The 27,989-nt window shown below is 41.3% G+C and overlaps 1 protein-coding gene across 2 annotated transcripts; it reads left to right on the forward strand.

Annotated features, from left to right (window-relative positions):
* Positions 1-1,486: 1,486 nt before the first annotated feature.
* On the forward strand, positions 1,487-27,022 carry LOC113895105 (hepatitis A virus cellular receptor 1-like). Of its 2 annotated transcripts, none has more exons than XM_027545841.1 (9): positions 1,487-1,894; positions 2,136-2,190; positions 11,079-11,411; positions 14,002-14,946; positions 15,982-16,077; positions 19,474-19,529; positions 22,552-22,666; positions 23,520-23,556; positions 26,621-27,022. In XM_027545841.1, the coding sequence occupies exons 2-9, from the start codon at positions 2,148-2,150 to the stop codon at positions 26,721-26,723; spliced, it is 1,728 nt and encodes a 575-aa protein (XP_027401642.1). In that variant the 5' UTR covers positions 1,487-1,894; positions 2,136-2,147; the 3' UTR covers positions 26,724-27,022. The 2 variants fall into 2 exon arrangements, with proteins under 2 accessions (XP_027401642.1, XP_027401641.1); XM_027545840.1 differs by having other exon boundaries at positions 1,487-1,725.
* The last annotated feature ends 967 nt before the right edge of the window (positions 27,023-27,989 follow it).

The following is a 27,989-nucleotide window of genomic DNA, read 5'->3' on the forward strand; positions in this document are numbered from 1 at the left end:
TCAAGATTGTGGGGAGAAATATCAATAATCTCAGATATGCAGATGACACCACCCTTATGACAGAAGGTGAAGAGGAACTAAAAAGCCTCTGGATGAAAGTGAAAAAGGAAAGGGAAAAGTTGGTTTAAAGCTCAACATTCAGAAAACTAAGATCATGACATCTGGTCCCATTACTTCATGGCAAATAGATGGGGCAACAGTGGAAACAGTGGCTGACCTTATTTTGGGGAGCTCCAAAATCAATGCAGGTGGTGATTGCAGCCATGAAATTAAAAGACGCTTACTCCTTGGAAGGAAAGTTATGACCAATCTAGATAGCATATTGAAAAGCCAAGACATTACTTTGCCAACAAAGGTCTTTCTAGTCAAGGCTATGGTTTTTCCAGTAGTCATGTAAGAATGTGAGAGTTGGTCTGTGAAGAATGCTGAGCGCCGAAGAATTGATGCTTTTGAACTGTGGTGTTGGAGAAGATTCTTGAGAATCCCTTGGACTGCAAGGAGATCCAACCAGTCCGTTCTGAAGGAGATCAGTCCTGGGTGTTCTTTGGAAGCAATAATGCTAAAGCTGAAACTCCAGTACTTTGGCCACCTCATGCGAAGAGTTGACTCATTGGCAAAGACTCTGATGCTGGGAGGGATTGGGGACAGGAGGAGAAGGGGATGACAGAGGATGAGATGGCTGAATGGCATCACTGACTCGATGGATGTGAGTCTGAGTGAACTCCGGGAGTTGGTGATGGACAGGGAGGCCTGGCGTGCTACAATTCATGGGGTTGCAAAGAATCGGACATGACTGAGTGACTGAACTGAGCAGAGTCCAGTAAGAACACACTGAAGATTATCAAAATACTGGCCCGACTGAGAAAAAGGTATTCTCTACATTATGGGATCGGAGAAGGCGATGGCACCCCCCACTCCAGTACTCTTGCCTGGAAAATCCCATGGACAGAGGAGCTTGGTAGGCTGCAGTCCATGGGGTCGCTAACAGTCGGACACGACTGAGCGACTACCCCTTCACTTTTCACTTTCATGCATTGGAGAAGGAAATGGCAACCCACTCCAGTGTTCCTGCCTGGAGAATTCCAGGGACAGGTAGCCTGGTGGGCTGCCATCTATGGGGTCGCACAGAGTTGCACATGACTGAAGTGACTTAGCAGTACACTATGGGATAAAGTGGCCATGAACTGCCTCCTAAATCATGACTGAATTTACAACCATTAGGGGGCACTGCCAGCTAAGGAGTGTCCCTAGCCATCTTGTTCTGTAAGAATTAAGTCACTAGCCATTGTAGTCACTGATACTCAATATACCCTGAAAGGAATTCAGTGCAGTGATCCAAAATGAAGCACTCTGTGCTCTGGGAAAACTGGTAAAACAAGCCTTCAGATAGATGTTTACAGGAGAAAATTTTATGAATCCAAGTTTCATCTTCTTGTACTTAGAAAAACGCTAAAGGCATTAATTGAGCTATTTGTTTCTTGTACCTAGTGGCAACCTCTACTGAGACATTTGATTGTACTTCTCCAAAATCACATATAAGCTTATCTCTCCAACCCTCTTGGGTGTGGTTCATCAGAGCTATCTGAGAGGCAGTCTCCTGAGCCATAAATAAAACTCACAACTCTCAGTTCTTAGTTCAGTGGACATTTGATAATTTGACTAAGGCTGGGGACTAGCCGTTCTGACCACAAAGGAAGAAGTACCCTCCTCTCACCAGAAAGCCAGGTGACTCCTCTTCAAGGCTAAGGATAAGTGTGCCTTTGCCATGGGAAGTCTGGCCTTTGCTCTGGCTTTCCCTGCTAAGCCTTCCTCTTATTTCCTTTGTGTTTGCTCCCTCATCTCCTCTGTCAGCACCTAGAGTTAGTTTGGACTCTAGGTGTAGGAAAGGAGCTAGGTAAGTAGGCACTGTTTCAGAGGACAGCTTTGCCTGTCTGTTGGAAGGGGCAGAGCTCTCAGTCACCTGGAGCAGACAGAGAGCTGAAGCATTTGCAAGTGTGCTCCTGCTTCCTGCAGGCAGGCTTATGTGATTCACCCTGTAAGGGTGAAAGGAGAAGTTGAAATCTGAGAATTAAGACTTGTTCTGATACCATCTGATTGAGGACCACACCAAGCAGTCTGCTTTCTCTTTCCTTCAGGCCAATAGCATCATGCATCCTTGGGTAGCCATCCTGGGCCTCCTACTCCTGCCAGGTAAGTGAATAGGTGGATTGTGCTTTGGAACCCCAAGGATGTAGGGGGTGTGTGGGCATGGTAGAGGGGGGCTTTGTCAAAGGTAATGGGATCAACTAGTGAGCAAAGAACCAAGCTGAAAACTTAAGCCAAAGGAATTGCTTAAATTCTAAGAATTAAAAAATCTATGGGTAGGTTTATAAGGCATGCTGCAGTACAGTACAGCTTATGCTGCCTTTTGTGTTTAAATTAAAAAAAAAAAAATAGTAGGTAGATGGTTGTGTATGCATGAACTACTCAAGTATATGTAAGAAAGAGTAACCGTGGACGAGGGTGGGAGGAAGCAATGGGGATGAGTAGGAAGGAGATAAGTCCTTTATTGTACCATTTTGTGCTTTTTGATTTTTTTAACCATGTGTAACTGTTTCTTTTAAGAAGAAAATATTATAACTTCCCTGGTTTTCCAATGGTAAAAACTTTGTGTTTCCAATGCAGGAAGCATGAGTTCTATCGCTGGTTGGGGAACTAAGATACCACATGCGGTGCCATGTGGCCAAAATTTTTGTTTTAATCAATAAACAAAAAATTTAATGTTTAATAGACAAAATTATTTAATTTATCTCATATTTTAACATTCTATGAGATAAGGGAAATTTTTAGGAACTGACATAATCCTAAATTTAAAAAAAACAAAACTCTCGAAGTAGGGATATGAGGAAAAGTACAGTTTTAAATTATATTCTGTAACAAATTTATATAATCAGCATAAATTACCTTTATAATTCAAAAATGATATTAAGCAAAATTAAATATAATCAGAATTTTGGTAATAAAAACTAGACTTGTTTTATATAACAATGAGTGTTTTATTCCCAGAGCATTTCCCAGACTTACAGGCCAGTTCTAACTATGACTGGTTTTTGAATCAAAAATTTTTGATTTTTTTAAGGACCACTCAGACTTCATTTGGCAATACAGTTTTTTAAACCACTGCTGCAGGAGACAGTTTTCCTGCATGTTTGTTTTTAAGAGGTAAAGTTTAACATTTGATTGAATATTGTCCAATTTTTTGGTTTCACCTGGCCAACTGGACAGTGCTCCATTGCAGGACAGTCATCAACTCACAAGAAGGGATCCCTGCTTGAATTTTTTTAATCGATCCTAAATTCCAGGATGGGCTTCCCAGGTGGCTCAGTGGTAAAGAATCCACCTACCAATGCAGGAGACATGGGTTTGATCCCAGAGTCGGGAAGATCCCCTGGAGAAGGAAATGGCAACCCACTCCAGAATTCTTGCCTGTGAAATTCCATGAACAGAGGAGTCTGGTGGGCTACAGTCCATGGGGTGGCAAAGAGTCCAATACAACTAAGCAACTAAACAAAAACAACAAAGCCCATTATAAGTCTCAGTTCCTTCTGAGAGTACTATAAACCCTTTTTTCTAAAAACTGATTTCTAAAGACTTTACTAGACTTCTGCCTTCTAGCCAATGATGCTGAAAGTAGGGTATTAGCTGTTTTTTCTTTAACTTAGAGAAGATTTGTGAAGTGAAATTTTTTGTATCGTCATTTTAAAAATTGCAATAAAATTGAAAATCAAAATTTTAAATGCAACTCTGTTTTAAAATCAGATTTCAACAGAGACAGTGACTGAATCTAGGGGAGAGGAAAAGCCACCTGTGTGTATTAACATTTAGTAAGCAGATACTTGTCAAACACAGGATAAAATGCACACACATTGATGGATTACTGGAGTGTCACTTGTTTCAAACCTTTTGGAGAGGAATTTGAATCATATTCACCAAAAGACTGAACATATTTCTGCCCTTGATCCTTGTCACGTGAGTGTATGTTCCTCGGTTCTTTGTCTCGTCACAACAAAGATTTGGAGCAACGGACATTAAAGCCCTCGGCGTGTCACAGCTCTCAGGTCTTGGACAAACCGTGCTACAGCTCTTAGGCAAATCAGTGTTACACCTCTATTTTATTTAGAAGATAGCAAGAGAGAGAGAGAGTGAGAGAGAGAGAGAAAGAAAAGAGCTCATGCATGCGGGAGAGAGTCCTTGAGAAAGTGCTTTGGCTCCTCCTTTTATATGTTTTTCCTCCACCTGGGCCTGCCCTATGCAAATTGGGCTTAGCCAGGAGTGCTGTTTGTTCTGTCTGAAGTCTTCACTCTGGTCCTCAGACCTTCCTTTGACCTTCCTTGTCTTTTAACCACTGCCATTTTGGACTCCTTTTCCCTATTCTACCTACCTAACATTCCCCCCTCAAGACATGGGAGGCCCAATTCTTTGGGAATAGGGGTGTCGAGGTCTTTCTGGCTACTTCCTGCTGAACTGGGACAGTGAGGGGTATTGCACCTCCCCCTCTTGCTAGTCTCAAGCCTCAGAGTCCTTATAGCGGTGTCCAAGGGTGTGTGATATTTTCCATGGTCGGCTGTAGTTTTATAGCTTTGTTGAACTGGCACTGCATGTTGTAGCTCGTTGACTTCGGCAGAGACAAAACAGGTTAGCCAATTGACAGTACATGGAATAATCATAAGCATCATGAATATAGCATAACAAGGACTAGTAGGGACATTAGTCAATTTTAAATTCACATGTCCAGGATGGCTCAAGTCCCTCCTTGTTCAGGGATCAGAAGATATATCTCCTGTCTGTTTTGGAGTACAGTCTCTGTCAAGCTGTGTTGGCTCTTTAGAGTTATCCTGAGAAATTTTATCCCCAGAAACCAGATTTTGGGGGTTTTCATTAGAATGACACTCATTTATAGTTCTGAATAGGTATCTGAGATGTCCCAGGGGCTCACAGGTGTATTGAGTGTCCTCTTCTGTTTTCTTCCATGGCTTGACTCGTGAGTAGTGAATTCAGGAGTCATGTCCTGGTACCTTGACTGCTGTGGGGGTAGAAAGTATTACAGGGTAGGGGCCCTTTCATGTGGGCTGGAGTTGAGCCTTTGGGGACCCATCTTTCCAGACTTTAATTAGGACTTGAGTCCCTGGAGCATATAGTGGTGACTCTTTAGAATCTTTTGGGTCCTGGTTCATACCCCACAAGCATATATCCTGTTGGACTTGCCCACTGGCCATGGTATAAGACTGGAGGGTCTGAACCTCTGGATCTAGGAAGAGGTCATTGACATAAACAAAAGGTCTCCCATATAGCATCTCATAAGGACTAAGACCAACCTGTTCCTTAGGGGCAATGCAGGTGTGGAGGAGAGCTATTGGTAAAGCCTCCTTCCATCCCAGGGAGGTCTCCTGGGTTATCTTTTTTATCACTGATTTTAAGAATTGATTGGCTCTTTCTACTTTTCCTGAAGATTGAGGCCTCCAGGCACAATAAGTAATGCCCAATGCTTTCGAGACCGCTTGGGTAACCTTAGAAGTAAATGATGTCCCATTGTCACTTTGTAATGACCTGGACAGACCAAATCTTGAAATGATTTCATGGATCAGTTTTTTTTACCACCTCCTCAGCCTTCTCAGTTCGGGTGGGAAAGCCTTCAATCCATCCTGTGAATGTATCTATCATAACTAATAGGTATTCATACCCTTGAGAAACTGGCTTCTGAGTGAAGTCCATCTGCCAGTCCTCTCCTGGGTAGTCCCCATGTCGTTGGATGGCTGGGCCAGCTGGGGTCTTCGAGCTCCTTGGGGGTTGTTTAATTGGCAAGTGGGACAAGAGGAGACCACCTGTCTTATAGTTGTTTGGAAGCCTGTTCCTCTGAAGGACCTTTCTAGTAATCTGTGGAGGGCCTTTTCTCCTAAATGAGTAGTTGCATGTAGGGAGTTAACTAACTTCCATTGGAGGTTCCAGGCAGAAAAAGGAGTCCCTCCTTTTGGAACCACCCCATATGATCTTCTTGGAAGCCCTTGCTCTTAGCTTTAAGAGTCTCACCTTCAGTACATGAAGGAGTTTCTGGCAAATTAGTCTGTGGAACTAAGGTGGCAATCCCTATTAGGTCATGGTTCTGTAATGCTGCTCTCCTAGCTGCCTGATCAGCTGCTGGGTTCCCTCGTGCCACTTCCGTGTTCCCTTTTTGGTGTCCTTTACAGTGGGAGACTGAAACCTCAGTGGGCAGGTGGACTGCCTCCAAGAGTCGAAGAATCTGATCACCATATTTGATTGGGGACCCTCGGGTGGTCAAGTGGCCCCTTTCTTTCCAAACAGCCGTATGTGCATGTAGCACCAGAAAGGCAAACTTGGAGTCAGTGTAAATGGCTATTCTTTTTCCTTTTCCCAGCTCTAAAACTTGAGTCAGGACTATGAGCTCAGCTAATTGGGCTGAAGTACCTGGTGGCAGAGGCTTAGCCTCTATGGTCTCAAAATTGGAGACTACTGCATATTTGGCTCTTCTTTTTCCATCCAAGACAAAGCTGCTTCCATCAGTGTACCAGATTTCCTCAGGATTGGTCAGAGGATCTTCTGACAATCCCTCTCGGGGTTTTGTCCAGTGTTCCAAGGTTTCTAGACAACAGTGAAAGGGGAGAGAGCCCTCGGGGGTAGGGAGGAGGGTGGCTGGGTTAAGAACCTCACAAGGGGATATAGTGAGGCCTGGATTTTCCACCAGCATTACTTGATATCTGAGGATTCTTTGATCAGACATCCATAAATGGCCTCTCCCATTTAGGAGTTGTTTTACTTGGTGGCTGATAAAAATAGTTTGCCCACAAAGGAGAGTTTTAAAGCATCTTCTATCATGATTGCAATAGCTGCAAGATTTCGAAGGCAGGGGGGCCAACCTCAGGTAGTTGGATCGAGCCTCTTGGATAAGTAAGCTGCAGGTTGGGGCTCAGATTCCAACCTTTGAGTTAACACCCCCAAGGATATTCCCTCTCTTTCATGGACATAAAGTTGGATGCTTTTTCTGGGTCTGGCAACCTCAAGGCAGGTGCCTGAGCTAAGGCCTGTTTTAGTGTAGCCTCTGCCTTCTTTTGAGGAGTTCCCCACATCAGTGGGATTGAATCATCTCATCCCTTTAAGCTTTCATATAAGGGCTGGGCAATTAGACCATAATTGGGTATCCAGATTCTACAATAACCAGTTAGCCCCAGGAAAGCTCGCAATTGTTTTCGAGTTATGGGGGAGGGCAACTGGAGCATTCCTTGTACCCGATCAGAGGACAGCCTCCTGGACCCGTGTGTAATCTGAACTTCCAGGTAAGTGACCTTTGTCTCGACCATCTGTGCCTTAGCACGGGAAACTTTATATCCCCTTTCTGCCAAGAAGTTTAGAACCTGAATTGCATGTTGTTGGGCACTTTTCTCATCTGGAGAACAAATTAGTAGATCATCTATGTATTGTAATATTTTCCCATTAGGTCCCAGGTCCAGATCTAGGAGATCCTGGCTAAGGGCCTGTCCAAACAGGTGGGGGTTATCTCTGAACCCCTGAGGTAATACTTTCCAAGTCATCTGTTGGTGTTTTTCTCCTGGGGCCTCCCACTCAAAGGCAAAAAGATATTGGGATTCTTTAGCCAGTGGTATGCAAAAAAAATGCATCTTTGAGATCCAAGACTGTAAACCACTTGGCACTGGGTGGGATTTCTCCCAAGATTACATAGGGATTGGGTACTGTGGGATGGAGGGGGACTACAGCTTCATTTATGATCCAGAGACCTTGAACCAGTCACCAGGTTCCGTCTTTTTTCTTTACTGAGAGGACTGGGGTGTTACATGGCGAACTGGTGGGGACCAATAGCCCACAAGCAAGGAATTTATTTATTAAAGGCTGTAGTCCCTCCTGAGCCTCTCTTTTGAGAGGATATTGTTTCCAGTTAGGAAACCGAGTGGGATCTTGGAGGACAATGATGACCGGTTCAGCTTGGTGGGCTCGTCCAGGAATCCCCTGGTCCCACACCTGGGGGTTAATCTTGTCTTCCCATAGTTTTTGGTCCCTCTCTATTGAAGGTGTAATGGGTTCTTCAGCAGTAACCAGGAGCTGTAGAGCTCTAGGGGCTGAAAAACTTCCCATCACAAGGGTGGTCCCCAGTTTAGTGAGTATATCTCTTCCCAATAAGGGAGTAGAACACTCAGGGACCACCAGAAACTGGTGGGAAAATATGTGTCAACCAAGAAATTCTCGGACCTACCTGCCACATCCAGTTGCACCCTTGGCTCCAGCCCCATGATGGTTATCTGTGACAGGCTGGCTGGAGCGGGCTGCTTCAGTCCTCTTGAACCATCGTGAGGGTAGGCTTGTTGCTTGGTTTGAGGCTCTTGGGTTCCCAGGTCAGAGTGCTGCCCAATGTCCCAGTTGATGGCATTTGTGGCAAGCCATTCTAGGAGACTTGTCACGGTTTGGACACTCTTTGGCCCAATGCCCCGCCTGTCTACAGATCAGGCATCTGTCTCGTGCCTTGTCCCTCAAGGACTCAGGGTTTGCCATAGGGCTTCTCTGGAGGGCGGCCAGCATCTGGGCATGGCTTGTCTCTTTCTTTCTCTCCTTCTCCTGGGCCTTGGCCTCCTTCTCCTGTTCTCTGTTATAAAAGGTATTGGTGGCCGTCTGGACCATCTCATCTAAAGAGGCAGCAGGGTCCTGCTGTTGTAGCTGCTGTAACTTAATTCTGATATCTGATGAACATTAGGACAGGAATTTGTCCTTTAAAATCACCCGTCCCTCGTAAGAGTCTAAGTTCAGGTTGGTAAACTTTTGGAATGCCTCTTTTAGCCTTTCCAGAAAGACAATGGGGTTCTCATTGGGCTCCTGAGTTATTGCTGAGACTGGGCACAGTCCCACAAGTAATAGGCTTCTTTATGTTTCCATGGGTGGACTTCCTTAGGGGTGAGTTTTTCTGAAGCTTTTCCTACCCAGAACTGTTGCAACCTGAGAGCCAGGCGTCCCCGGGTCAGGGTGCAGATCCCCAGGCAGGCTGAGGCGTGACAGCCTCCTAGAGATCGGATCCCCGGGCAGGTCGAGGGGTGACGACCTCCTGGGACCCCTGGGACTAGAGGATCCCCAAACAGGTTGAGGCATGACAACCTTTCGAAGACCAATCCCTAGGCAGGTCAAGGTGTGATGACCTCCTGGGATACCCCAGACTGGAGTTTGGGCATCCCCAAGATCTCCAGTGTGACCAGTATTGGGTAGGATTAGGGGGTTGAATATTACAGAGTATTTCCCTCCTAAGGCCAGCTATTTTCTGGTTGTCTCTCCAGAAGATTGTAGAGGCAACCTTGTGGGTCTGGATGGGGCTCAGGAAAAGAGCATGAAACAGGAGGGAAGGGGGCAGAGCACAACCTTTGAAAGAATGACATAGCACAAGGGTATAATGTAAACCAATTAAAATCAGTTGGGTCCAAGATGACAAATCAAATTCAAGTAAACCTTACTCCTCAATCTATAAGCCAACAGACACACCCAGAGGTGGCAGGACAGCTCCAAGTCACAAGGGAGGACAGAGCTGTTCCCCAATGGCTGGGATGATTCTCTCACTTATTAGCATATGAATTCCATCCCTTCACAAAACCTAGCCAGGCCTAATTCCATGGCCCCAGCCCTTGCCCTCCGCAATGGTTCACACCCTGAAGAGTGGCTTTTCTCTGGATCCTAACAAATCCATCTCTTATCGCTTTGTTTCTCAATGAATTTTTGCAATGAGACATCAGAGCCTGAGTTTCATTAGTTTTGGCTGGGCTTGAGTCCCGGTAGAGAGCTGAAGGACAGGAGGAAAAAGCAGTGGGAAAAACGTGCCAAGGAATCCCCTTCATAGCCCACCGGAAGATTTGCTAAATATCTGACCTGTGCTCACACTTTCATTGGTCTGATCCTTGGCACAGAGAAGAGGAAGGACAGAAGAACCCCCACCGGCTTGTGTAACAGCTACTGGGGCTCAGCAGATAGCGCCTTTGGGACATGCTGAGGAGTAGCTTCTCCAGAGTCCCTCAATTGTGTCTCCTGCTGCCCGCCTATTCTCGGGAGGTTTGAGGAAACAAGAAATGAGAGATTGTAAAAGTCCCTCCAGCCATAGGAGTGAGGACCTCTTACCTTAACCGGAGGTCTTCTGGAATCTGAGACTGGACCTCGTGAGCTTTCTGCTGAGTTCGTTTTTCACTGTCCTGGTTTCCAGCACGATGGGCCTTCTCCTGTGCTGGGTTTCTTCGCCTTCCACTTCTAGCTCAGGAGCTTTGCTGAGTTGGGCTCCTGTTGTGCTTGGCCTCTTCCATGCAGAGGTTGTTTCAGCTAGGTTAAAACCGAGTCATGGCACCATAGATGTCACGCGAGTGTATGTTCCTCGGTTCTTTGTCTCATCACAGCAAAGATTTGGAGCAATGGACATTAAAGCCCTCATTGCATCACAGCTCTTGGGTCTTGGAAAAACCGTGCTACAGCTCTTAGGCAAATCAGTGTTACAGCTCTATTTTATTTAGAAGATAGCAGGACAGTGAGAGAGAAAGAAAAGAGCGCACGCACATGGGAGAGAGAGTCCGTGAGAAAGCGCTTTGGCTCTTCTTTTTATATGTTTTTTCCTCTACCTGGGAGGAAAAAACATATACCTGCCCTATGCAAATTGGGCTTAGCCAGGAGTGCTGTTTGTTTTGCCTGAAGTCTTCACTCTGGTCCTCGGACCTTCCTTTGACCTTCCTTGTCTTTTAGTCACCGCCATTTTGGACTCCTTTTCCCTATTCTACCTACCTAACATCCTGATACTTTCTCTCATAAATCTGTCCTATTAGGAAGTAATCCTGAATACAGAAAGACATTTATCTGATGTTTCATCCTCAAATATATCTGGTTAATAATAATACTGCTAAAGAATATGTTTACCAGAAAAATGCATATGTTAAATTTACAAACTCAAGATATAGTTAGATAATTTCACACAGCATAAACTATATAAAGAACAAAATGAAAATAAAATAAAAGCTAAAATTTTGAGACCTTATGCTCTGGTTTCTCTTTATTTACAGATGGTGTAACCTCTTACCATCAAGTGACTGGAGTGGCGGGTCAGAGTGTCACTCTACCCTGCTACTATAATGGAGAAGTCACAAGCATGTGTTGGGGCCGAGGGGCATGTCCTTGGTTTGATTGCGGAACTAACATCATCTGGACTGATGGATACAGAGTCACCTATCGGAGAGATGGACGTTATCAGCTAAATGGAAATATTCGTGGAAGGGATGTGTCTTTGACCATAAACAATGCTGCCGTGTCTGACAGTGGCTTGTATTGTTGCCGAATTGAGGTGAGAGGGTGGTTCAATGACATAAAAACCACCCTAGAGTTGAGGATCAATCCAGGTGAGCTTATCTTCCTACTTCTTTGATCACTTCCTGTGGGTTCCCAGAGATAAGAGTTTTCTGTTTGATATTAACTTTCTTTTCCTTTAGTAGGGAAAGAAAAGTTTCCTATGATCTTGTTTTCAAATAACTCTTCAACAGAATATCTTGTATTTGTGTAGATGCTGCTGTTGCTGCTGCTCTAAGTCGCTTCAGTCGTGTCCAACTGTGCGACCCCATGCACTGTAGCCCACCAGGTTCCTCTGTCCATGGGATTTTCCAGGCAAGAGTACTGGAGTGGGATGTCATTGCCTTCTCCATGTTTTTGTGTAGAGTGAAGTGTTAAGACTAACCTTGATTCAAGACCGTAGGCTAGAGGATCTTCCCAGTCAGCAAACTGTCTCCTGAAGCAGTGCTTCAGGAACACTAGTTGGTTCATGAAAAAGCATTCACTGTTCCACACTGAAATATAGTGAGTATTTTTATGGAGCTGAATTTCTTCTTCTTGAATATCTGACCTTTTCTCTGAGGTCATTTATTTGGAGAATTTTCAAATGTTCTTTCTTAACATTTTAAGACTCATAGAGAGTTTCACACATATAAAACAGGTAATATAAGGTCCTGTCAAATAGATGTATTATTTGGTTTTGACAATTGTCAACTCAATTTTGTTGCATATACGTTGAAAGAGTCTATGTAGTTTCATCCCCTCCCTCTACCCTTGGAATTTTTGAAGCACAATTCACACCATATCATGGCTCAGCTGGTAAAGAATCAGTCTGCAATGTGGGATACCTGGCTTTGATCCCTGAGTTGGGAAGATCCCCTAGAGAAGGGAATGGCTACCCAGTCCAGTATTATGGCCTGGAGAATTCCATGAACTCTATAGTCCATGGAGTCACAAAGAGTTGCACACAACTGAGTGACTTTCACTTTCACTCACATATCACTAAATTGCTTGTTTAAAAATTAAAATTGCCCTATTGCAAGATGAGAACATTTTCATCTCAATAACTGTTCACTTTTGGCTTTTAAGAATTTTGTGAAATCCAAAAGTCTGGGAAGTTTATGTGTTTTTATCTTGATGTAAACATTTTAATTTTTCTTACCACTTGGTGAAAGGAGCAGGTTCTAAAGGATTTCCTGGTTTCTGGTGCTCTTTCATAGTAAGTATTCTCCAACTAAAGTTTCCAATGAAAACAGAACCCAAATCAGAGCCTATATAAATCTCTTTTTTAGTTTAAATGAACTTGATATTTTAATTTGATAATTTTTCCTAACTTCATCAAGGACACTTAGCTTATTTGATGAAAGCAAGTAAAATCAGGTCAATTGTGATGCAGAAAATAGCTGACTCCAGGAAAACATCTAGGAGGCAATTTAAGAAAGCCAAAAGATGCTGGTGCTATATACATGTGTGTGGAGGCAGGAGGCTGTGTGTGGGGAAGAGATTATTTTTGGAGTTGTGAAATTATATGATTGGTCTGGAGGAAGAAAGAAATTAATGGGGACATTTATAGTGCTTATAAATTCTTTAATAGATGAGTATTTGCAAAGTCACTGCTCTGTCCAGTGGGAAACGGGTTCATAACTGAGTCAAAGTGACTCTCTGCCTCCAACCCAATACTTTACTTGAGCTTTCTTAAACTTTTCAGAGAATGAGCTTACTTTCAACCTCTCTCAGGACTCTTTCTCAGCAGTTTTTCCTAGCCTTAGTGTCCTAGCTTCTTCCTTAGGAAGTATTTACTCCTGAGCAAGACACATTAGTGAAACAAGCTGATTAAATTTCCTCCTTGTTATACTCCTTTGATCAGATGTTTTTCTTGCTTCCTCTTTTCCTTAGGTTTCGTTTCAAACTGAAGGGAGGGGATTGAGACAGCACTGTTCTTCAAAATCTTTAACTACACTATTAGACCCAGGTTGACAAACTGTAGCCATAGGACCAGATCAGATTATAAAATAAGCTCACCAACAGTTTTTTTTTTTCAATGAATAAAGGTTTATTAGAACACAGCCTCATCCATTCATGTATATACTATCTATGACTGTTTTCAGGGCTTCCCAGGTGGCATATGGCATCTGTGTTATCCAGCGTATGTTAATGATGTGGATTAATCCACATTTAGGATGCAGATATGTTGGGAGGGTGCCCTTAGAACTGACAGAAGTGAATGCTATTTATTTGGTCAATATTCTGGCTCTTTGGAACTACTATTTGGGTTCTAGTCATGTACTGCTCAGAGGACAAGACAGCTTCAGGCTCTAGACACTTTCCCCTCCTTCACAGATGCTTATGAAGATATGTAAATCTGATATGTATGACTAGTCTTTACAAACTGCTTCAACACAAATCCCATGTGTCATTTTTGAATAGCAACACCTCCCACAATATCATCCTTTAAATGCCACTGTTGCCTTGTTGTGACCATGTCTTCACTCCCTCCTCAGTCACAGATTCTAGTTGACCCATGACAAGAACTTGGAGTTCATGGGAAATAAGTGCCGAGTTCTGCCTGGGGACAGTCTCCGTGGTTGTGTTGGTGCACAGGCCCAGCACGAGTCTCTTGTTTCCTGCTGCTTGATGAATACCTGCTTTCATGTTGATTTCTAGCTCCACCTACAACGACAACGACCACCACCACTGCTACTACAACAACAACTACCACCACTACTCCAACAACCACCACCACTACTCCAAGAACAACCACCACTACAAGAAGGACAACTACCACCATTACTCCAAGAACAACCCCCACTACAAGAAGGACAACTACCACCACTACGCCAAGAAGAACCAATAGAAGAAAGAGAGCTGCCACCACTACTCGAAGAAGAAGCAATAGAAGAAAGACAACTCCCATCACTACTCTAAGAAGAAGCAATAGAAGAAAGACAACTGCCACCACTACTCGAAGAAGAAGCAATAGAAGAAAGACAACTGCCACCACTACTCCAAGAACCACTACCACCACCAGCACTACTCCAAGAACAACCACCACTACGAGAAAGACAACCATTACTACTACCCTAAGAACCACTATCACTATTCCAACAACCGCCACTACTACCCCTAAAACAACAACCACCATGACTCAATCAACCCCCCCCAACACTACTCCAAGAACAACCACCAGTACAAGAAGGACAACCATTACCACTACTCCAGCAATGACTGCCACTATTCCAACAACCACCACTACTACCCCAAAAACAACCACCATGACTCCAACAACCACAACCACCACCACCACCACTACTCCAAGAACAACCATAACTACAAGAAAGACAACCATTACTACTACTTCAACAATGACTACCACTATTTCAAGATCCACTGCTACTACCCCCAAAACAACACCCACCACAACTCCAACAACCACCACCACCACTACTCCAACCACAATGGTCACCCCTGCTCCAACAACCACCACCACTGCTGTGCCAATAACAATCAACACCACTACTCCAACCATGACAGTCACCACTGCTCCGGTGACAATGAGGTCCTCTACTTCTGCTCTTCCAATGCCAGCACCCACAAAGGACCTCCAGCCAGGTAAACAAAACTATGTCTAAGTGCAGAAGTTTTTAAAGTAAGGACACACCATCCAGGGCACTGTGTTAAGGCATATGGACAATCTAGGGTAGGGATTCTTAACAGGTTTCCAAACTTGGCTTCACAGAATCTGTGAACCACCTGCACCCTCTTATATTCATCTGTTGTATCTTTAAGCATTTTCAGAGTGAGAGGGACCTAAGATTTTTATTAGATTCTCAAAGGAATCATTAATAGCAAAAAAAAAAAAAAAGCCAGACCACTGCTTGTGGACATCTAAGAAGGATGATGCATTCGGCCCTGTTTAACATAGAATTATGAGGAAAAAATAAGAGTGCCAGAACAGGGCCAAGTGAATGAGACTCTGTCTTACAAGGAGCTTTGAATAGAGATCATCTAATCCATTTTGAAGCCTAATCCAACACTTGAGGATATGATTTCGGTGAAGTTAATGCTTACTCTGTTTCCTGTGTCAGGAAACATGCTAACTGCTTTATAAGTATTAAGCCCCTTAATTCTTATCACAACCCTAGGACTGATGCTAAAGCTGAATCTCCAATGCTTTGGCCACCTTGTGCAAACAACTGACTCATTGGAAAAGACCCTGCTGCTGGGAAAGATGGAAGGCAAAAGGAAAAGAGGGTGGCAGAGAATGAGATGGGTAGACAGCATTGCTGACTCAATGGACATAAGTTTGAGCGAACTCCAGGAGACAGAGATGGACAGGGAAGCATGGCATGCTGTGGTCATGGAGTTACAAAGAGTCAGACATGACTTAGCAACTGAACAACAAAAGAAGTATAAAAAGTGAAATAATTCTGTTGTTAAGCTCTCAGATCATTATCTAGATCAGATTTATTCATGATAATGAAATGCCTTCATAGCAGGGTAATACCTCAAGGACATCTATTAATATATTTCTAAGAAAGAGTCAAAGGATAATTTCTGATTTAGTTTTGTTTGTTCTTTCTGCTTGGGGTATAAATTTTCCTCCACTAATTGAACACTACTTTTCCATTCTTGTCATTCCTATAGCTTCTTTATCTTCTCCAACTCAGACAGCAGAAAGCCAGCCTACTACCCTGTATGAAACAAACATAACCAGCTCACCATGGCACTCTTGTTCAACAGGTAACTTCAGTTTCTTTCCTCAACACCTGGGAGCATTCAAATTTTGATAATATTAGCACATTGTTCAGAGCACATATTCTGAAATAAGACAAGCGTGACTTGAATGCCAACAATGGCTATTCCACTCAGCTATGCAGTTTGAACAAATGTCTTATTACCCTCTTTGAATCTGTTTTTATTCTTTGGAAAATGAAGGAAATATTCTTACAAGCATTATTTGAGATAAAGATCTGGGGACACAGTTACAAGGTAAGTGATAGAGTGGCAACTATGACTGTTACTTAGAATGTCCAGAAATATGTACATTTGAGTGACACAGGCAGCTTGTATGATTTGGGACCATCCACATACATATCCACATTTTTCTAAATACAGTGAATCAGCCTTGTCTTTAAACTTATTTCTAGGCATACTTCCCTGGACAGAGCCTTAAAACAATTAAATCCAAACTAGTTCAGATGGAACTGGTCACCTGTTTATGCTTCCTCTAAGCCCCAGACACTACACAGAGCTAGGAGGCTCCCCTGCTGCCTTGTCGAGCTTTCATTTCACATGGACACTTTGAGTTGGGTTGAGGACATGGACACCAGAGCCAAAGAGGCAGGTCCCACTAGGATTGTGCTATTCCACTCCCAAAGACTCCAGTTCTCCCTAGTTTGGGAAAGCCCATATTCTTTTGAGATGTAAGATTAGTCTGTTTTTCTTATAATGGAGAAAGATGATATTGAATTGTCCTCTTTCCCAACTAACTCTGTTACTCATGGTGGTAAATTTGGAGAGTGCCATATGTGAACCCCTTTGTAATGCACAACTGGCTTCTTTGTCCATGTGCCTGTGAAGAATCCAACAAGGTCAGATTTTGTAAGATTTTGTAAGACTTGTGTGTATGATTCATCATGCTCAGGAGTTGCTAATCTGTAGCAGACACCCACAGAGAAGGCAATGGCAACCCACTCCAGTACTCTTGCCTGGAAAATCCCACAGACAGAGGAGCCTAGTAGGCTGCAGTCCATGGGGTCGTTAAGAGTCGGACACGACTGAGCGACTTCACTTTCACTTTTCACTTTCATGCATTGGAGAAGGAAATGGCAACCCACTCCAGTGTTCTTGCCTGGAGAATCCCAGGGACGGGGGAGCCTGGTGGGCTGCCGTCTATGGGGTCTCACAGAGTCGGACACGACTGAAGTGACTCAGCAGCAGCAGCAGACACCCAGGGTGGCCTACTTTGCCAATCATTCAAGGAAGCTCTTAATTGAAAATGGACATGCAGCAGGACTCAGAGAGGGACCAATTTAATTCAAATTAGCTAATAGTGACATTTGATTTTGAAAGTGGAATCCTTGGTGTGAAATGTTTCTTGGCACAGAAACAAAGAGAAGGCAGATAAAAATACAAATAAGAGCAGTTGGGGCAACTGCACCCCACACTTTTAGGCTAAGAGGAAGAACAAAGTAGAAAATGGGAAATTGTTCTCTAAAATATGTCACTAAAACCTGGTCAAGTAGACTTGGCAGCATGGAACAGACATTGCAGCAGCTGTGTCCCCACGACTTCTGTGACTGCTGCCGTCTTGGCAGCATCTCTGAGGCCCTTAAGCCAAATCCTCACAGTGCCCGAGTCACATTTCAGTGGGTTAAAGCCTCACAAAGCCAAGAATGTTAGTCCAGGAGGAATTTTGATTTTCACAGGGCCTGCACCTACCTTTTCAGATGCATGTGCCAGCAAATTGTTGTGCATTATCTTATTTAATTCTTTCAGGGCAGATTTATTTCTTGCCATTGCCAGACTGAGGAGGACATTTAGTTCTACTTTGGAGACAAACAGCTTCCAATTCAACTCCCCGCCAATGGCAGTTTCAAGCTGCACGCCCATGGGCAAGTTGTTTCATTCCTCACTACATGTTTGTAAGGAATGAAGGACATGGTATTTGGAAGATCCATTTTATGATGTCCCTTCCCCTTTGCTCCTATTGTTATAATAGCAACATAATTGTGATACCTGATATTTGTTTAATATGGTGTTAAGCACCTTACATGCATCATCTAATGTGATAACTTTATGAGACGGGTGCTATCAAGAGCTTGTAGTTCAAGGTTACCCCAGCTAGAAATATAAATACATACATTTACATGCATATATATGTAATGTGTATGTAAAGGACATTGATCGAGGTCACATTGGTAAGTGACATGTCAGCACTGAAGTCAAGTTTCATCTGACTCAAGTCCTTTTTATTTTTTTAAAAAAATCACTCATTCTATAGCTTAAGCATTTAAGGTTATAACATAAGTCATACTCAGAGACTAGATTGTAGACACTGTCTTTGTCTCTGGAAGAAGTAGTCTTGGAATGTTTAAATTGTAGATACAGTTATGTAAATGGTTAAAATTTAGGGGGATATGGTTAGTTCATGTTCACTACCATTAGAAAATGATGGTTTTATAGCTCTGTCAGTAGTACGGGAATCTCTGAGACCTGCAGAATTTACATTGGATGGGAATATAGTGTGTGCGGTGGTTATGAGCTGAGGCTGTTGTCCTTTAGTAGAGTTGGAAACTTCAACCATTTCAGCACCTCATCTAAAATTTTGGATCAAGAAAATTGGTATAAGGATGTAAAGTACTTGTGTGTAATATTCAGTAAAGAGAGAATCCTGTATTTGACCTATAGTTGCTTAGAAGGGCCAACAGTATATGTTCTGTGGGACAAAAGAGATATTTCAAAACACTATTAAAATTTGGACATTGAAAACTTTAAGGCAATGTATCCTTTTATATTGGGAGTTTAGGTAGTATAAGGTATACTGGTCTTGGGAGTGATGTAACATATTTTCTAAAGCACATTTGGATCAGTGTCTGGGCACACTGGCATATAATGTAGGAGTTGGATGCCACCTGTTTGAGGTATCTTAGTGCATTTCACTCACATTTTGAATGTAAAACCAATGTAATGTTCATTTTGAACAGAGTGGTTCTGCTCTTTGGATGTGTAATGACCTCTGAGCACTCACTGGAAGTTTCTGAGCTGCCATGAAAATACTGATTATTTATCTGTAAGTGGTAATTTTTAACCTAGTTCTGACAATGGGCCACTCTGACTTGTCTAAAGTTGTCAGTAAATTTTCTGTGAGCATGCATTTTTTTTTTTCTCAAGGGAGAAGAAAAAAGTGTTCATTTTCAAAGGGTCCATGACAAAATGGTTAAGAAACATAACCTTACGACTTAAATTAATAAATTTTATTAACTTGGTATTATTCCTGGGATGCCTACAGCATTAGGCCATATGATTATTCAATGTTCCCTTCATTACCAGAAGGCAGTGTGAATATATTTGGTGTTTGCAGGAAAGTTCAATATCTTTTTGTAATTCTTATTAATTTTCTTTCTTGTTGAGCAGATGCAAATGGCACTGTGACCCAGTTTCCAGATCCCCATTGGCATAACAATCAAACTGTAAGCATATTCCTTCCTATTTTATTAGCCTGATTCACTTATATGTCTCTTCTGGAATCAAGTTACATTTAGAGATTATTATTGTCAGACTAGTCCACAGATTGATTCTTTCTAATTGAAAAAAAATAAAGGAAGAAACACTTTGACTCTTAAATAGGGATAGTTTAATTAATTTTAAAAGTCTATATAAATACACTACCTTGTTAGAAATAGCTGAAAAGTTATATTTTACTTTAAACACACATATACACCCAGGACAGAATTTCTCCTGACTAGAAAATAAGAACAAAAGAGTGAATTAATTCAGGCATAGTGACTTAACATTATATACCAAGAAAGACTTAGATCTTTGTTAGAGAAATAACATGACTTGAATTGATGTAGTGGAATGGGGGCCATCCCCATCAAAAATATTATGTCAATGAAAGTGTGGTTCCTTAAACATAGGCCCCCTGATATCCTTTTCCAATCTAATTTTCCTCCTATAGAGAAATTTTGAGGCCACTGCTTACTCTTTCTATATATAATCCTCCCCATATGATGACATATTAAGGTCCTAAGGTCTTCAAACTCTTTGCTTCTGTAATTTGTTCTTGCACTTTTCCCACAATTGGCTTGGGAAAAAATCCAAGGGACTAAAGTCTCATGATGTTCATCAAAGCCTTATCTTTGTGTGTAAATTAGAAGAATTTATCCGTGAGATTTTTCACTTTTGGCTCCCTTGGGTGAAACAACTTTCCTTTCACTATGTGCAAATGACTCATAGAAGAAAAAAACATGAACAGATTCAGGTATGAGAATAATCTTGATTTCAAGTGGTGAGAAATTGCAGCATGGACATTATAAGAGAAATTCAAGTTCAAGCAAAGTGGGGTTAATGTGACATCAAATGGCCTTATGCCGCATAACTTAGGGACAATGAGAACACTACCACATAGGAATGATATGAAAGATTTTAATCACTCTTATGATATGGGTACTGATTGATCTGATGGATATGGGCTGAATTTGTTGTGCTTGTTAAATAGCAGAACTGCCACCATGTAAATGTCATGTCAGTCAGACTTGTGATAGTTTAAAAAAAAAGAAACAAACACTCTGAATGAGAAGATTGTTTTGACCTCAGTTACCTGCAGGACAGGTATATTCAGTAGCAATTAATCTCTTCTATATAATGTAAGCAATATAGAAGCAAGTTCACAATAGGTGGTAGCACAATTGTGGGCTTTTTGTGTCTTGACCGTGAAGATATCAAGTGTCTCTCAAGTATCTTGAAACCAAGCAGCATATATTTCCACCCAGTAGGTCAACTTCTCGAGCTGCATCTTAAGGAGAGGATGAACATATACATGACGATGTATAAAACAAGATATACATTGCTGCTGTTTATAATCATGAAAATGTTATAAACAACCTCAATGTTCAATAATAAGAGATTAATAACTTATCAATTAAGCATGCCCATTTATTGCCACTAAAAGTGTTGTCACAGCAGTGTACTTACTGCCATGAGAAGACAGTGTCAATTGTTAAATGAAAAAACTAACTTTTCAGATAGCATTGGGACCTCCCTGACAGTCCAATGATTAAGACTTCATGCCTCCAATGAAGTAAGTATAGGTTTGATGGCTGATTAGGGAACTAAGATCCCACATGCCATGTAGCATTGCCAAAAATGAAAAAAAAAAAAAATATATATATATATTTATTATATATAGGTTATAGATACAAGGTAAAATGATGTATATACTGTAGTATACATTGGATACGGTAACTGTGTCTGTTAAGAAAACTACTAGAAAGATAAAATTCTAAAAGAGTATGTAAAGAAAAATGGTAATAGTAACTCTTTCTGGATGTTGAAATCATGGTTGATTTTTGTTTTCCTCTCTTTATCCTGAGCTGCACACTCTAAAATGAACTTTCAGTTTTTATGTAACATAATATTTTTTAAAAAGCAAGGAAAGATGGCTTCCTGTAACCCTGTGGTCCATCTAACTGCTTTCCCTCCCACAAGTAAGGTGATACAGCTTTTCCCTCCCAAGGCAGTGACTGTTTTCCGTTTAGGCAAGGACACTTCAGAGCTAGTCACCCTCCTGTGTATTCCTCATAGTATTTATCAGGAGGTACCTGAAGTACCTTTCCCAAGAACCCTATTTAATCTGCATTTGACAGAAAAAGAGGTTTGGAGAGGCTAAATAACTTGTTAGGGTCACAGAGCAACTAAATAAAAGTTAGTCTGGGATTCTGACTCCAGAGATTAAACTCTTATGCAAGAGGAGACTTGAGACTTAATCTTTTTCTCTGATTTTCACTTCCTTTCTGTTAAAATACCTACCTGGTAGGACATCTTTAGAATTAGAATTGAGCTACGTAAAGGAGGCAAGCATGATGACTGGGTATATTTTGGGTTTACTCTAGGAAGTGATGATCTGTCACACTAGGAATTTTTTTCCCAATTGCACAGCATTTTAATTGTTAAGCAGAGCCATGAATCTGAGCAGCTACTTTCATGCCCATTTATAGAGATATAGAATCTTGAATTCTAGTTCAAAAAAGTGTTTTAATTAATGGCCAGTTTCAGGAACTGAACACATTCAAATAGCACCACCAAGGCAACTCATATAGGAACCAAAATTGTTTTTGAGTAGTATCATAAGAGGATTATTTATGAAAAGAGATTATTTTTTATAAAATATATAAATTAATAAAGCACACTCATTTGAAGCGTAGAGTTTGAGTTTTAACAAGTCTGTACCCTTCTCTAAATATCACTGCAAGTAAGATGTAAACATTTCCACCACTCCCAAATACATTTTGAACTTTGTGTTGTTTTAGAATTTCATCATAAGGCTATAACTTTACATCATTTGGTCTTACTCTTCATGATCCAGAACTAGCCAGGGGCCAATAAACAATAATTTGTCTGGGTATGTTATTTTCTGAAATGTTTTCTGCCTGTAACTCTAACAAGATCGCTTTATTTTTCTGTTTTGTGTTTGATCTGCTGATGTTTCTGTAGGTTGCGGTGCTGGCACAGGAAACATGGATGAGCACCAACAAGGGAGTCTACATTGGAATCTTGGTTACTATTTTGGCATTGTTGGTCATGTTTGTGGTATTCTTGGTTAGGAGAAGTAAGTCACCTCAGGACTGAAATATTCAGAAATATTCTTGAGCCCACAGAAGTATTCTTGAGCCACATGTTTTCAGTTTCATATAACTTTCTTGGTTTTTACCTTGTTCTTTTTTTTTTTAATTTATCTTAAATTTATTGTTCTACAAACATGATATTTAAATTCTGAGAATTTAAATATGGAGAAATAAGCACTGGTTGTGTAAAGTTGAGATTTGGAAGTCAAAAGCCACTGTAATATACAAGATTTGTTCCCTCCCATTTTGTTCTTTTTGCATTCCCTCAATAACAATATTTTATCCCTATTGGGAGTAAAACTGTTGATGGTTTTATAACACCCACTTAATAGAAGAAGCACAAGAGACATTAGGTGGGTACATGATTTCAGAGCTAGGAGAAGAACATAGGGTTTCACATAACAGTCATCCATACCTTCTAGTCTCCTTCCACCAGTTGTGTGTGTATGTGTGTGTAAAGCCTGTCTTCTATGGGAGAAGTGCAATATTCAGGGTTTCTTTTCAGTGAAATGTAATGGCATTAAAGTAAGCTAGGGCATGTAGGTCAATACACTAAACCTACAAATCACAAGATACACTATACCAAGGGGCTTACTTGGCTCCTAGAGATTCAAGAGAAGTTACCTGGAGTTATCAGGTTAGGGTCCAGATTGATTTTTTTTTTCTCCTTCTTTTTAAAAACATTCTTTCTTCTAAATTAATTTTTTTTAGACTCTGAGAGCTGTACTGATTTTGCTTATATTAAAGTAATAATCATAATAATATATGGGTGTGGAAAAAAATAAAAACTCTTTGGCTTGCATGTTTAATTTTCTCTTCATTTTTTCCTCAATTTAGGATATTTTTGCCTGGGTAGCAAGGCGGAGCTACTACGGTAAGTTTGAAATGGTTTGTGTTAATAATGCCTTTTGATGTTCTTACTCTAGTAAACATAAGGAAAATTTCTCTGTCCTTCTCCTCTTTTCCTTCCGAGTTCTCCATTTTATACTCTGGATCCTGAAAAATCTACTATATAGAACACCTCCATTGCTGTTCAACCTTCCAGTGATGACTTTAGCATCTCTATGCTGCTGCTGCTGCTGCTAAGTCACTTCAATCGTGTCCAAATCTGTGCGACCCCATAGAAGGCAGCCCACCAGGCTCCTCCGTCCCTGGGATTCTCCAGGCAAGAACACTGGAGTGGGTTGTTATTTCCTTCTCCAAGCATCTCTATATTTCTCTGGAATTGTGTCATAACTGCTATAAAAACAACACCTCAAACCTTATCTCTTAGAGCAAGAGAACTAAATTGCAAATATTGTTTCAGGGATCATTTGAATGGGTTGTTTAGTTTGTTATTTGATTTCATTCAGCGCTTTATTTATTGCATGCCTATGGAATCTCTATTATATTCTGAAAAGATGAGAACAGACAGAAAACATATAAATGAATAAGCAGGGCCTTATAGAACTTCCAGAGAAATACCATGGGGAATACTGGAGCAGGGCAGTAGGCTATGTGAGTGAGCCTCAAAGAAGCAGAAGGCAGCTCTGCAAAAATCTGCAGGAAGACACCTCCAGGCTGAAGACCCGCAAAGGCAGTGGGTAGGGACATACCTCCAGCTCCCCACAGTTCCCACCATCCCCTATTATTCCATACCCAGACTGCTCTGTTCATTTACATTAGTTGTCTGGCCTCACAGGCATTTCAATTTACAGTTTTTGCAAGTTTACCCCTTCATCCAGTAAAAACTTAAATCTTTGTATGCATCACTGCATTCATTTCCCCAAGCATCTGTAAAGGTAGGAAACCACTACCTACTTCCAACAAAATAAACTTCTTCATCTGGTCCAGCTTGGGTTTTAAGCAAAGTCTTTCTTTGTTCTGAATTCATCCCTCTTTAACTGCCATCCATTATTCTTAGTTCTCTTTCATTGGATGTTTGTAGCCAGTCTTTCCTACATCTGAGTTAATCACATGAGCCAGTCCACAAAATACGCCTTGAATAATCTCCAGCATATTGCAAGTGTTCCATAGATGCTGGATTTTATTATTGCAGACATGCCCTTCACAGCAATAAACCTGTGAGACAGGCAGTAGTATTATTCTCAGTTTACAAATTATAAAACAGGTTTAGAGATGTTAAGTGCCATCCATCGTCACACCACACAGCAGGTCTCTTAGAGTCCAAAAACCAGGCCTTTAGGAGTTTTTGACTGTCAGCTTCCAAGAGTGGAAAAAAAAATAAGTGCTCCCTACAGACAAAAAAGCATGAATGATAACATCCTTTTAGTTCATTTTTGTTCTTTCAATGTTTACTTCTTTAAAGTTTCAGTTTTCAATCATCTAATTAGAAAAGAAAATATTTATTGTAGAAGATGCTGTATAATATAGAAAAGCAAACAAAACAAAAATAAAAGATGTATTTCCTCATGATGTTATTTTTGGAGGCAGCTATATCACGTTGACTCATTTTGAGCTACTGATACCTAACCTGTTTCCATGCATGTATAACTAATCTGTTTAAGGATCAGAGCAGAGTGATGATTCATTGCATTTCATATCACTTCTGGGCGGGCTTAGGTAATAAAAATAGTGCCTACAGACAACTCGTAAAAAAGCATTGATATCAAAACTCCACAAATGACCTTTGTGTACACCTGATGTGTGAGCATTCATGTTATAAAACTCATCTAACCCATGACTTTCTAATTTTGACTGTTAAGGCAGGGTGTGATTTTTGACTCTGTGATCTAGAACACTCTTAGGTGAAGCAATACTATTTTATTGCATCTGATATACTCTGATATTTTTTATCAGTTCAGTTCAGTCACTCAGTCGTGTCCGACTCTTTGCGACCCCATGAATTGCAGCACACCAGGCCTCCCTGTCCATCACCAACTCCTGGAGTCCACCCAAACCCATGTCCATCAAGTCAATGATGCCATCCAACCATAACATACTCTGTTGTCCTCTTCTCCTCCTGCCTTCAATCTTTCCCAGCATCAGGGTCTTTTCCAATGAGTCAGCTCTTAGCATGAGGTAGCCTAAAGTATTGGAGTTTCAACTTCAGCATCAGTCCTTCTAATGAACACCCAGGACTGATCTCATTTAGGATCAGTCTGTTTGGATCTCCTTGCACTCCAAGGGACTCTCAAGAATCTTCTCCAACACCACAGTTCAAAAGCATCAGCTCTTCAGTGCTCAGCTTTCTTCACAGACCAACTCTCACATTCATTCATGACTACCGGAAAAACCATAGCCTTGACTAGATGGACCTTTGTTGGCAAAGTAATGTCTCTGCTTTTTAATATGCTGTCTAGGTTGGTCATAACTTTCCTTCCAAGAAGTAAGCATCTTTTAATTACATGGCTGCAGTCACCTTCTGCAGTGATTTTGGAGCCCCAAAAAAATTAAGTCTGTCACTGTTTCCACTGTTTCCCCATCTATTTCCCATGAAGTGATAGAACCAGATGCCATGATCTTAGTTTTTTGAATGTTGAGCTTTAAGCCAGCTTTTTCACTCTCCTCTTTCAAAATATAGGATACATACCACTAAATAACATTCGCTAAAAGGTCACAGTCCTCAGCTAGAAAAACACCAGCCAAACCATTTCCTGGCCATCTTTGAGACTGTGCATACTGGTTTAATACTTCAATTTGATGTGTGATATTTGTCTTCTTAGATTATAAATTTTTGTGTTCTATTGCATGAGTGTCTTGAAAGAGACCAGTGTGAGTTTTTTGAAACTAGAACGTGTGACTTTCTACCTCCTTATTAAAAATAATTTCCTGTAACTTCATATTCACAATTCTGGAAGCTTCTATTCATTTCATAGGATGTTTGAATGGGGCTCAGAGAAATGCAAATACCCAGGCTTGAATGAACATAAACAAATATGCTGCTCATACTTGAGAAGTGATCTTCTTTTCTCTTACTCATGTTATTGTTTCCACAGTATGATTCCATTGAAAGATACTCGCATTGGAGCTTTGAAAAATGCAGCTCTGAAGCCTATCCAAGCAGAAGACAATGTCTACATTATTGATGACAATCACTAAGTCCTGGATCCAGATTCTAAAGTGTTATGCCCTTGACTGTAGCAGACAGTGACCAGATACTGTGTCAGAGTGCTTTCAATCAGCTGCAAAATTTTTCAGTCAGTTTCCCATGGCATTCCTATGAGTCAGGGCCACTGGGTAGAGTGATGCTAGCTCAACTGTGTAAAGTCAACCTCTGTCACAGAGTCCTAATTTTTTATACTAAATTGGCTCAAACTTTCTGATCATTGCAGCTGCTGCTGCTGCTGCTAAGTCGCTTCAGTCGTGTCCGACTCTGTGCAACCCCATAGCCCGCAGCCCACCAGGCTCCCCCATCCCTGGGATTCACCAGGCAAGAACACCGGAGCGGGTTGCCATTTCCTTCTCCAATGCATGAAAGTGAAAAGTGAAAGTGAAGTCGCTCAGTTGTGTCTGACTCTTAGCGACCCCATGGACTGCAGACCACCAGGCTCCTTCATCCATGGGATTTTCCAGGCAAGAGTACTGGAGTGGGGTGCTATTGCCGGAACATTGCAGAGGTCTCTTCAAAACGTGAAACATACTTCCTAGAATTGTACATTCTCTTTAGACCTCGTGAATCCTGTTTTCCATCAAGAATTCTCATTGGCAAGATAGAAAAAAAACACCTATACCTCAGTTACCAAGGCTGTCAAGAATACTTGAAAACAACTTAGAATTAGGACATCTAGTCTGGGACTTAGAGGACTTAACATGGAAGCATTTCATGAATGTCCCCCCCCCCCTTTTTTTTTAAAATAAAGTGACTCCAAATGTGATATTGCGTAGGGTCCTCAAGGTTTCAAATCATGGTGTGTACAGGTTTTATTTATCCAATAGAAAAATGGAGGTGAGTGTGATTTTTCCATTATAGACAAATTTGGTTTTTCAGGGTTCTGGAACATCAAGGAATTAAATGCTTTCTTTGGGAGGAGGATGGTATTTTAGCAGTTAGAAGAAGCAATGGTATTGAGTAGACTATGAAGGCACCAGAAGAAAATCAATAGCCATATAATTTGTGATATTTTTGCTACCTCAGTGCCACAGTTCTAGGTACTTATATTGACAACTGGCAGGCTCTGATTTTTAGAATGAGTCAGGGCAGAAATAAATACAAGGAAAAAAGAGAAGGATGGAGTAGCAAAAGAGGCTTTCTGTTTTAGAAAACAGAGTTTGCAAATATAATAATATTGTTTGACAGTGTTACCAGTTTCTACAAAATGCTAAATTGTCCTCAAACCACTTTGATTTTTAGAATTGTTTTGGAAG

Source organism: Bos indicus x Bos taurus, chromosome 7 (genome assembly GCF_003369695.1).
Source record: "Bos indicus x Bos taurus breed Angus x Brahman F1 hybrid chromosome 7, Bos_hybrid_MaternalHap_v2.0, whole genome shotgun sequence".
NCBI classification, from domain to species: domain Eukaryota; kingdom Metazoa; phylum Chordata; class Mammalia; order Artiodactyla; family Bovidae; genus Bos; species Bos indicus x Bos taurus.